Genomic DNA, 12,012 nt, shown 5'->3' with positions numbered 1-12,012 from the left:
TGTGTGTGTAGCTACCTCCACCTCAAGCCACTCATTTCCTGCTTCGTCAGCCTCCAATACTGTTAAATAGGTATGATTAAAATTGGCTGAAGCGACTCTGATTCCTAAATCCCATTGTGAGTTGCAGCCGAATCAGAGCCATTGAGCCAAGGGAAGCAACACAAATGTTATCCCGGGCATCCAAGGGGTCCGTTCTCGTTGGGAATGACAACTGGATTTGCCCTCAACAAACTGACTGACTCTCTCTAGGCTTGAGAGAGAGAAAGGGACACTGAGCCAAGAGGCGGGGTTCCCTTTTGAATTCAGAGGCAGGCAGGAACTATTGGTTAATGCTGTTCATGATTGACAGTTGCTCCGGCCCTGAAGAGTCCCTCAGAGCCACACCCACTGGAAGCAGCATGCAAGGCTGTAAAAACTCCAACATTTATTAGCCAGCAATCAGCAAGTTTACAGTGCGATGCTTCTAGGGGGGAAAGAAGGAAGGAAGGCGGCTTGCTTTTAGGAAGCTGATCAAATTCCAGTTGATCGATTTCACCCATATATATTTCTTGCTGCAAATCTAAAGATCCCAAACGAATCGTTAGGACATGAACTTCTGATTAGCCCTCATATAGCTTCTTTGAAGCTGTTTCACCTCAGTTTCTTTTCCCACAAGGTGGGGTAGAAGCCATGGAAAATACGTGTTCAGGCCCCACGTGATATACCTTTGCCTTGAAGGAGGGGAAGAGACCGAGAAAAATAGACGGATGCAGCTGGAGCATGGAAAGAATTGCCTTAATTGGATCACAAACTCTGCAATCCCCAGCAAGCTGGGGGATTCTGAGATATGTAGTCCTCTTTTTTTGTTAAATGAAGTGACATAGCGCAACAGCAGTGCATCTTCGTAGCATTATGGGACGCACAATACCACCAATGTATCTTATTTCTTTAGAACAGTACTACATCAATAAGAAAATATATTTAAAAATCCCATGCTCTAGATATAGATGTCATCTTCGCTGCCTGTTGTGGGAGTATGAAAATTATTATTGCTCCCCCACCCCGCACTGTTTGTCGTGATAGTCACAGATAAACTATCTTGGTCCATGGAGGTTTCATGTACAGCTATGCTTTCCCAACAAGATTTTAATGGAGATATGTCTTCTCCTTTTTTAAAAAGCAATTTAATATTTTCTGTTTGTCTTGAGCTGTCTGTGCCATCAGACCTATTTGCTCTTCCATGTCTTTCCAATTATCATTCCGGCTCCCCGTCCACAGCCTTCCCACCTTTTCCCCAGATCTTTCAAAATCTACACAAGCCCCAGCTGGCACAACAGCTAATGGAGGAGAAGCCCTGAAGGATCCACCTCAGAAGCACCGTGGCTTAAAACTTTAATGACATCTTATGGCCCTTTCCATATTTAATTCCATGCCAGCCTTTAGATCAGTATGTTCCCTTAACTCAGCAAAAAGGTTTATTTATGAGACAGCAAGCAAGAGAGCCTGCTGCCTATTTAAAATAGCAGAGGAACCAATTTTCTGGAGAGGTTCTTTTTTTTATTTAACATGAAAGTTCAGAAAGCAAAATTACCTCTCGCTTGCTCTCCTTTTAAAATAAAATCAAAACTTTGCTGTTTCAGTGCCCCCTAGTGGTCACCCGTATTTTTTAACCTCCGCAAAATATTGGCTCGTACCAAGGATCTTTCGGGCAGATGACGAATAGCTCATCTCACGGCACGTCCGCGCTGGGGAGGATGGAGCAAGCTGGTTTGTGCTCAAAAAGTTCCCATCCTTCGTGTGAGCTATTTCGGCTTTCATCGGAGCAATCCCTTCCATTCACGCCAATTGATGTTTCTTCTCCCAAAAGAAGGGTCCAGACAGGTGTCTGGATCACTCCGATTTGTCCCCTGTTCAATTCATGTCGCTCCCCTTCCAGTCCCTTTTCCTGCAGCTGTCACTGAGCAGGCCACAGCAACATCCCACTTTTTTTGTTAAACGAAGTGACATAGCACAACAGCGCTGCATCTACCTAGCACTGTGTTAGACATACTACTGCCAATGTGTATCGTTTTCTAGAACAGCACTGTATCAATAGGATGTGTGTGTACATACACAATGTGCGAGATAAAGAGAGAGATCATACATTATACACACACACACACACATCCTATAGATGCAGTGCTATTCTAGAAAATTAATTCTACTACATTGGCAGTAGTATGTGTACCACAATGTATGTGTGTGTGTGTGTGTGTGTGTGTGTGTGTGTGTGTGTGTGTGTGTGTTTATATCTATATCACACACTCTGGGTGTGTCTGTGTGTGTGTGTGTGTGTGTGTGTGTGTGTTGTATTTAAAATGGTAGAGTAGATAAAAACAGAGGAGGTGGTTCTCGGTTGTCCCTTTCGATGCCACAGCCAAGGAAAGTTGTATTGTGGAATCAGCCCCTCCAAAGCACACAACACTATGACAACGTCTGCAGGCTCTTTCTTGATAGCTAAAAGCAAAATATTTCGAAAGAGAGCTTTGAGGACACCATGGATTGTCAGAAAGATGAACTAGTAGGTCCTCCTGGATCAAATCAAGCTTAAACAATCTCTGGAGGCGAAAATGTTGAAGCTGAGGCTGTCCTACTTTGGGCACATCCTGAGAAGGCTGGATTCTCTGGAAAAGACCATCATGCAGGGAACGGTGGAAGGCAGCAGGAAAAGAGGAAGAACCAAATATGAGATGGACTGACTCCCTCAAGGAAGCCACAACTTTTGAGTCTGCAAGAGCTGAGCAGGGCTGTTAAGGACACGACCTTTTGAAAATCTCTCATTCATAGGGTCTCCATAAGTCTTGAGGTAACTTGACAGCGCATAACAACAACAAAAGCAGAACGCAATTGTTTTCCAGATAAGTTCAAATTGTTTCTTTAGCCCTCAGCTCAAGAAGATGAGGCAATAATGTAATTAATACAGAGTTATAATCTATGCAATCACCATGCCTCTCTCCAGGTTTTCGTAAGCCAACAAGGTTGTTGAGAACGTCACACATCTGGTGTGTTGCTATTCTGTTGATTCTCCAGTGGGTGGCGCTGCTACCCTACCGATAAATAAGTGCGGTTCTTAATCCCATACTTTTTAGTCCTGCTGGTTTATGGAATGGAGAAATTGCCTCATTTTAAGAAGAGAGAACAGGAAGGGTGTCAAAACGAGCAAAGAAGTCAACTAAATTCACTACACCCTTGGCATTCCCGCTGGCGATTTATTTGTGCATGCTTGGGCAGGCGAGAGGTTGAAAGCAGCTGGGCAGAATTCTCCCTAGGAAACAATATTCTCAGACAATCCCTCCTACGTTCAAACATCAGATGGAGATCTGTGCATTGCATGCTTGACCTTGTCCATGCCCAAATAAGAGCACATCGATTAATGCTCAATGTGTCCAGTGCACTTCTGGAGACCCACTGCCCTGACCCCAGTCCATACTGGTATTGGCGCATTTCTGGATCTCCATGGAAATCCTCTTTACCAAAAAGCAAAGAGAAACCAAACATGATCTCTTTTTATTACTCTTCATTTCCAGGAGTTTGAGAACCCACACTGTTCTGAGTCACCTGTAATCCAATCCATGCAGAAACAAGTCACACTGAATTGCAAAAACAGGGTGGAAAATATGGGCAATACTCTCTAGTTCCCCCTAGTGGCCGGTTCTGATCTTCAGCCAATATCTGCAGGTTGGAAATATTTACTAAAATTAAAAAGACTGCACTTCTGAAAAATATCAAGGACAAATTGCTCCTTGGTTTTATTTGTTTGCCTTGGCATTTCTTCACTGGTCAGTCTCTCAGCACAGGAGAGGAAGAAATCCTTAACATCCAGCAATAAGCACACATTTCAAATGCTTCTGACTTTTTTATGGTACAGTGGGACTGCAGTGTCAATTCGGAGATCGGTTATCAGAGGCTGTATAGTGTGTCGTATAGCGTATCAGACACTATACATACTATACTTTCCATGGTCTCTGGCTACCTCTAGTGGCCAGTTCTGGTAACACAACCTGGTAATATGCATTTATAAATACATATTTCTGGGGGCTTCTATTTAGTATTTGCTGGCAGCGGATAAGTGAATCAGTGCATTCTGATCCTGCGGATAGGGAGTCCTACTGTATTCAAGTCCACAGGTCCATGTCAATTGGAACAAGAACATCTGAAGCTTAACTAAAAACAAAAAAACAGAGCACAACCGTGTGTAAACAAACTCAGCTAGTTAAGAATGTGAGCCTCAGCAGTAACAATTGCATGACGTCAAATCGATTCCAATTTCTGGAGACCTTGACCAGGGTTTGCCAGGTGAGGAATACTCAGAATTGGTTTTCCATTCGCTTCCTCTAGGGGGCGCCCTGGGACTCCTGAGCAGCTTCCCCAAGGCCACCCAGGCTGGCTCTTCTGGGATGTGCAGTGGGGAATCGAACTCCCAACTTTTGGCTCTACAGCCAGAGAACTAAGCCCCTGAGCTACTCCGTCAGATTCTGATATGCAGGCGAGCCACAGGGAATGATAATTATAATGAGACTGATCATAAATAACTGGAACATTCAAAATGAACACCCCTGTCAAGAGTCAAGTGTTGCAAACCCACCAGCCAGGCACGTATCTTTTATCCTTTTTGGCAAACGTCTTCTGGCTTCAGACAACTCTGCCCCCTTCCTCACAACACACTCACTGTGTGGTTTGTTAGAGGCTTTCTGGGTTGTTCCCTGATTTTTTTTTTTTAAAAAATGGAAACATCTCTCTTAATCCATACTTTTTTGTGGGGAAAAGTTTTAAGCTATAATCTGCTGGCATTTTTGAACCTGCTCTTTTGCCTCTGGAACTTTCCGACACTGGAAAGTAGTCTTTGGAAGGATCTCTGGAACTGCATTGAGACGGAAAGCATTTTTCCCCCACCCCTCTTCGCCCATCAACGTTGTTGGGATGAGATTCCTCCCTGCTCCATTTCTGCAGCTTCTCTGGAGACACAGTTTGCTGTCACAAAGCCAGGGCGAAGTGGAAGGAAAGAAAGAAATGTATTCTCGAAGGAAAGAAAGAACGTTTGTCGAACTCCAGGCAATAAGGCGCATCCCAGGGATGCAGCGGGGCCGTTAGAGCAGACCAACGCTACACGCTCACAGACAAATTCCATGTCACTACTAGTTCTTGTTTCCCACGCTTTGTTAAGCGCCGGCTAATTCCGTTTGTCCAGGATTTCCCTCTTGTTGCTCTTGGCCGGCACAGCCTCGCACAAGGCAGAAAGGTTGTTATTTCAGTCGCCATTGTTTTCCTAAACTTCCTCTTTCTCTGGACGAGGGCAAAACTCCCCACCTCCCACCCTTTCTGACAGCGAGCGAACCCTAGAAGACCACAGCAGAGACCTCCCAATGATCTGCTTCTCTCTCTCTCAATCTCTCTCTCCTTCCTTTCTCCACATTAATGCATCCACCAGCTCATACTTCAACCAGGAAGCCACTCCGATTTCCCTTCTTTCCACCTGCCTGACCAGCTCTGACCTTACAGACTGTAATTGTGTGTAGCCCGTTGGCGCACTCCAAGCAAGGATCACAACAGCCTCTTCTCCGCCCCTTGCGTTTCCTCTTGCTCCTCCCCTCTTAACTTTTCCAAGAGTTATTATAGTCAAACTTCTCCCCCTCCTGTTCTTCCTAAACAGAATGGAGTTGGCTGGACTTTAGCAGAAGGCTTTCCAGGCGTCTTCAAGGCAGCTTGTTCTTCTGGAGAAGAACTGAACTCAGGGCATTAAAAAAAAAATATCAGGCAAACGTGGGCAGAGAACCTAGATTTATCTTGTCGGTGAGTACAGCTATTTCCAAATTTTCTAGATATCCTTCAAACTCCGTAGGACGAGGTGGGTCTCCTTGAGGTTCTGGGTAGCTTAAAAGTGACTCCTTTGCTTCGCATTCTGTCCCATCTTCTTATTGTTTAGGGTTGATTAATCTATCCATGGTTGTTTAGGGTTGATTAATCTATCCATGGTCTTTATCGCCTGGCTTTTCTTCAATTCCGAGAAGATACAATGAGTTCTGAAACAGGCTCCAGGCTACTCTGAACTTTGATCGTCCTTCAAATTATGCTTTGGGCTTTATTACGACTGAAAATGCTGGCTGGACAGCTCAGTGGTTTAGGGAACTCTCCGAGGAGCCAGAGATTGGGGGTTCGATTCCCCACTGGGCCTCCTGGGAAAAGAGCCAGCCTGGGTGGCCTTGGGCCAGATGCACGGTCCCAAAGCGCCCCCTAAAGGAAGGGAATGGCAAACCACTTCTGGGTATTTCTCTACCTAGAAAACCCTGGAAAGGGCCACTAGAAGTCAGAACTGACTTGAGGGCTCATTATGGCGATCACTGAAAAGGAACATTACTAGTCCTTGTTTCCTCCTTGAAAGAAGACACTACCTATGATGTACCCTCTAATATACATGTCTCTTGAATGGCTGTGGTTTAAAACTTTTCCATATTGTAATTCTTGCAAGATACTTTCCTCTCTCTTTTTTTATTTAAAGAAGCAGGCATCTAAGAAACCAAAGACTCCTAAAACGTCACCGTGCTTTACATTTCCACCTCTGGATTTTGCTACCTCTCCTACTCAAAAGCCCCAACTAAGACGTGGCAGGCTATAAACAGGGGCAGGGTGGCCCCCTTCTCCAATCCCCACTGCAGGGACCTCTTTAACCCCTGACGTCAGCCAGTGTCTGGGTTGACCTCCATGGCGTAACCAGCTGGTGTCCGCTAGGCAAAGGTCTCTTCATGGACTAACAGCAGGGCAAAATGAATTTTTTAAATTTTATTTTTGTAACCACGAACTCCAAGGGCTCCCTCCTCTTCCACGTATTGCTCCTAAATCCTGATTTAGCCCTAACAGGCTGATTCTGGACAGCTGCTGAGAGTCTCCTCCAGACACCTGCAACTCTCAAGAGGTTTTCCTGGAGAGATTTCACCCTTACTAGACCTTCTTCTTTTTTTATAACTTTCCTGGGGAGCCCCACCCATTTCCCCCATGTGGTTTAAAACAAGGGCCACTTAATAAGGTCAATTAATTCCCACCCGGGCCACTTGGGGTTGATTGACTCCTTCGCTCTTGGTAAAGCCCAAGCGTGTGCCACAAAAGGCATGGTGGTGTGCCCAGGGTGAGGAAGTTCATAAAAGGTGAGAGATTAAAAGCCCATTGCTGGCGTTTGCTTCTTCATCTTTTCCTCTCCTTATTGCCTGCTTCCTTAAACCCTTTGTTATGATCACTGTTTTTAAATAGTTGTGTGGTTTTTTTTTTACATTCTCAAGCTCCTGCTCTCCACAAGACCGAGACCAATCTTTCCAAGACTTGACATTCTTGTTCTTTCAAAGCTTGGAAAATTTAAAGCTGGGTCTTGGACTACAAATCCCAGAATCCCCCTGGTTGCTGCCTGGGTTGGTGGATACTGGGTGCTGTGATCCCAGAAGTAACTTTCCCTAGTTCTACAATGTGTGTGTGTGTGTGGATGTGAGTGCTGTTCTCCTCTGGCAGCTGTTTCATCTGCGATTGGTGGCTGAATCACCAGATTTTCATTGGGTTTTTCACAGCTTTTAAACATCTTCATATGTTAACATTTTAATACTGGAACTAATTCCACCCTGACTCCCTTTTTTAAATGTTGTTTGAGGGTGCTTTTCAGATTTTTTTTATTACTGCAAACTGCCCTGGAGGGAATTGCCAGTTGGGTGGTATACCAATTAAACAAATAATGAAGTGATTGTAAATGCCTATGTTAGATATTTGCAACAAATCTAGCCAATATTGTTTAGTCACTTGGAAGTTATAATGAAGTGGAGAGTAGATGGTTTTTTCGAATCTGAGCATGGAGGAAAATGTCCCCAGTGGGTGGGGGGTAAGGAATTTTTAAGACTCCTTGTTGGCCACAGGTGGAAATTGTTTTGAAATGAAAACTGAAATCAACAAGTCAACTGGCTGTTTGGAAAGCTGATTTTTTAAAAGAGTGAGCACCCGGGTAACATTCTGCCAGTGCTCATATACAGATGTTTTCAGCAGGTCCTATATGTTCCTTCAGAACTGCAGTGGTGTAGCAGAGCTGGGCTTGTGGGATCAAAGCCCCAGGACTTTCAAAGTAGTAGAATTGACACCTTTCTCTAGTTGTCTCTGTTCTCTCCAAGCTTAGCTGCAATTTCCAGAGTAGCTGAGACAGGAACATGGTTACGCATAACCCTTGTTGTAGAGGGTCGTTTGGGTGGCAATTCAGAACCATTGACTTTACAAAAGCCTGATCAACTTTTGTTGATAGGAACCAACTCATCTGCCTTCAGTTTTAGACTTTCCTTATAGTGGTGTGAAGGGGGGGGGCGGTTGGATACAGGAGCTATCATGATGAATAGCTACACTTCCGGATTTAATTCTACTGCATAACTTTCTAATCTTTGTGCTAGAGCACAACTCCCATCAACACCAGCCAGCATAGGTCATGGTGAAGGACGATGGTAGTTGTACTCTATAGGAGCCTTGAGCAGGCTGTGTCTCACACTCCAGGTCCTCAGGAAAGGGTGATGGGTCCCAAGTTGACTTGTGTTTTTCCGCTATCCTCTAGTGAACGATGGGTGACTGGGGATTCCTGGAGAAGTTGCTGGACCAGGTGCAGGAGCATTCGACCATCATCGGCAAGATCTGGCTGACGGTCCTCTTCATCTTCCGCATCTTGATCCTGGGCCTCGCTGGGGAGTCCGTCTGGGGAGACGAGCAGTCGGACTTCGTCTGTAACACCAAGCAGCCCGGCTGCACCAACGTCTGCTACGACAACGCTTTCCCCATCTCCCACGTCCGCTACTGGGTGCTGCAGTTCCTCTTTGTCAGCACGCCCACCTTGGTCTACCTGGGCCACGTCATTTACCTCCACCGGCGAGAGGAGAAGCTGAAGGAGAAGGAGAGCGAGCTCCGAGCCCTGCAGTCCAAGGATTATAAAGTGGCGGCCACCCTCATGGTTCTGGAGAAGAAGATGGCCAAGATCGGGGTGACCGAAGATGGGAAGATAAAAATCCGTGGCCCTCTGATGTGCACCTACATCGCTAGCGTGGTCTTCAAGTCCATCTTTGAAGCTGGCTTCCTCCTTGGCCAGTGGTACCTGTATGGTTTTGTTATGAAGCCCCTCTATGTGTGTCAGGGGTCTCCTTGCCCACACCTGGTGGACTGCTTCATGTCTCGCCCCACAGAGAAAACCATTTTCATCTTATTTATGTTGGTGGTGGGCTTGATTTCCCTCACCCTCAACCTTCTGGAGCTCTTCTACCTCTGTGGTAAGAGCCTGCTCCGCAACGTCAAGGAGTCAGACTGCTGCTCCCCATCTTCCGCCCCACCACTGCCCTGCGATGCCAACGCTTTCCCTTCCAAACTCTGTGAAATGTCCAGCGCGCCTTATCCGGAAAAGTCCTACTTCTGCCTCCCGATGGCTGAGAGGCATTCGCCCTCCTACCAGGCTTACAACAAGCTGTCCAGCGAGCAGAACTGGGCCAACTTCAACACGGAAGAAACCATGGCTTTGCAAGGCCAGAATAAACCCCCGGATGTCTTTGCCCCGGACGGCTCCAAAGTCTGGGTCGCTCAGGAAAGGCTCCCAAGCCGGCCGAGTAGCAGTGCTTCCAAGAAACAATACGTCTAGAGAACGGGCAATGGAAAGACAAGTGAGGTGGTCCCTTCCCTGAAGGCCACGGATGATTATTAAGCCTTCTTGGCTTCCATTTCTAGTGAAGAAAGAGTCAACATGTTAGGATTCACATCAGGTGCTACTGTGTCACTTAGCTGGGTTCCTTCTGAAGAAGTAGGACTGGGTCTGTTTAATTTGTGTTCCAGATTTGTAGATGAGAGGGCACAGCTGGTGTGTGTGTGTGTGTGTGTGTGTAGGTGGAACATCACCTGTCTGAAGGTACATCAAAGGTAGCTTCAGGTTTTGAGGAGGGGTGGGTTGCAAAACCCGCCTACAATCTAGTGGGAAAACACAGGCAAAAGGTTATTTTTTTTTCTAGAGGGCATCTATTTACGGATGCCCATGGGGAAAACCGGAGTGCATACGTCAACTTCATGTCTATCTTTGCCACAGACACACTCACACACTGGTTTACAGGAGAATGGAAGGGTTTAGCAACATAAGACTAAGGACGATTTAAGAAAGTAATCTAAAAATAGATATCCTGTTTCAGGCAGGTTATGAGGGACTCTCTGTTGTTGCTACTGCTGTTGTGTAGGCTAGGGAAGACACCCTTGTTTAAAAATAGAAAGAAGTCCCCTGGATATAGCTTAGCTCCTTTCAGTAATGTGATGTGCCTTACAAGAAGGTGGTTGTAAAGCCTGTGTGTCTTGTCAAGGATCCCCTTTGTCTTCACATTGTGGTGCGTTGGGTTGGCTTATGTTCCTTCAGACATAATCACAGGTGGTGGTTTTTCAACACAATCTGAAAACGACTTTCCTTCAAGTTGATAGCTTTTTTGGAGGGTGGACTGGTTGATTGGGTAGGGTTGTGGTTCCCAGCTTTGAGCCCCCAGATGTTCTTGGACTACAGCTCCCAGAAATCCTGGGCAGCACAGCTAGTGGTGATGGCTTCTGGGAGATTTAGTCCAAGAACATCTGGGGACCCCAGGTTGGGAAATCAAAGACGTCTACTGAAAATATTTAACTGTCTCTCCTGGAGAAGAGGATCGGATGATGGGTCTAAAGGTCTTGCTTTAGACCAGATATGAGCCATGTTGCCAAGCCACACCTTCCATCATCCCCCACCCTTGGCTATGGTGACTACGACGGTTGGTCCAAGGCCCTGGAAGTTGCTACAGACCCATGACACATCCAAGTGGATATTAATTCTAATGGTTCAAAGGCTCATCTGAACCTTCATTCTTACAGTCCTTTGAAGTGTGGCTCCATGTTCAAGAGCTGTGTGTAGGTGACTTTGCCCGGTGGCCACTGATGTTCGGGGGACTCCCACCAGCCCACCCCAGACCCTGATTCACAAGCTCTCCCTTCCTTTACCCAATACACGGATTCTTCCCTTCTAGTACAGGATAACAGTTAGTTCTTCCAGGTGCTCGGCTGCCCTGGACAGCTTCACACAGAAGTAAAACACAAGTTTGCTGCATGTTTGAGATGAAACCTTTTGTATACTGTATGTATCGTTCTGTATGGTTGCATTATCTCAACTCTATTCCGTATCCCTAAGTTCTGTGTTGCGCCTTATCTTAATTTATTGTGATTGTTTGTTGTGTATGGGACAAACTGAAGCTGGATCTTCCACATCTTTTCTCAAACAGCTGTTCTAACTGCTAGCCTTCCAAGTGAAAATGTAATAAGAGAACTGGCCTGTCTCATAGTTTAATAAATTGTTAAACTTTTTTAGAAGGAGGTTTCTCTCTTTTTCTCAATTCCATACGAAGGGACAATTTGTCTGAAGGTATTCAAATGTGTAAGGACACTTTGTGGTGAAAGAAAAGCTTATAGATCACGGGACTGCTTCTTCTCAAGCCTGAGGTCCGAGGTGTGCGATGGTGCGGAAGCCATGTTGGAAGGAAATTTATTTTTTGCAAAAACCACACATTTTTGGTCTCTGGTGAACTCTTTTCAACGACAAGACTGTGAAAAGGGGATCATGGTGTGTGGAAGCTTCCTGCATGTTTGACCTGACCCGGCGTGTCACGGAGAACCTGCGTCCCATCAGAAGTTCAGTAACGAGATATCAGTGCCACGGAAGGAGCCATAACTCTGGAGAGAAGGGCAGTAGATGTTATTCAATTTGATTTTTTTTACTTTCTCAAAATAAAAAGTGCAAGACAATCTGGTGTGATCCTTGAAAGGCCCTTTTCTAAGAATCTTTGCTGTTTGTCTTATCTGGGGTAGAAACAGAGATGTAGGTTGAGGGACGTTAGGAAAAAAGTATTCATTAAGCGCAAGTTTACACACACACATACAGAGAGAGAGAGAGAGAGAGAGAGAGAGAGAGAGGAAGGAGATTTGATCTACAGAAGTTCAACCAAAATA

The 12,012-nt window shown here is 45.6% G+C and overlaps 1 protein-coding gene across 2 annotated transcripts; it reads left to right on the top strand.

Annotated features, from left to right (window-relative positions):
* The first annotated feature begins 4,731 nt into the window (after positions 1-4,731).
* Positions 4,732-11,808, top strand: GJA4 (gap junction protein alpha 4). 2 transcript variants are annotated; one of them, XM_020800134.3, is made up of 2 exons: positions 4,732-5,808; positions 8,585-11,808. In XM_020800134.3, exon 2 carries the CDS (start codon positions 8,591-8,593, stop codon positions 9,647-9,649), a length of 1,059 nt encoding a protein of 352 aa, XP_020655793.1. In that variant the 5' UTR covers positions 4,732-5,808; positions 8,585-8,590; the 3' UTR covers positions 9,650-11,808. The 2 variants fall into 2 exon arrangements, with proteins under 2 accessions (XP_020655793.1, XP_020655792.1); XM_020800133.3 differs by lacking the exon at positions 4,732-5,808 and adding an exon at positions 7,039-7,157.
* Positions 11,809-12,012: the final 204 nt, after the last annotated feature.

This window comes from Pogona vitticeps, chromosome 9 (assembly GCF_051106095.1).
Source record: "Pogona vitticeps strain Pit_001003342236 chromosome 9, PviZW2.1, whole genome shotgun sequence".
NCBI lineage: Eukaryota > Metazoa > Chordata > Lepidosauria > Squamata > Agamidae > Pogona > Pogona vitticeps.
The sequence above is the reverse complement of the archived record's forward strand: the minus strand, read 5'-3'. Positions and strand labels throughout refer to the sequence as shown.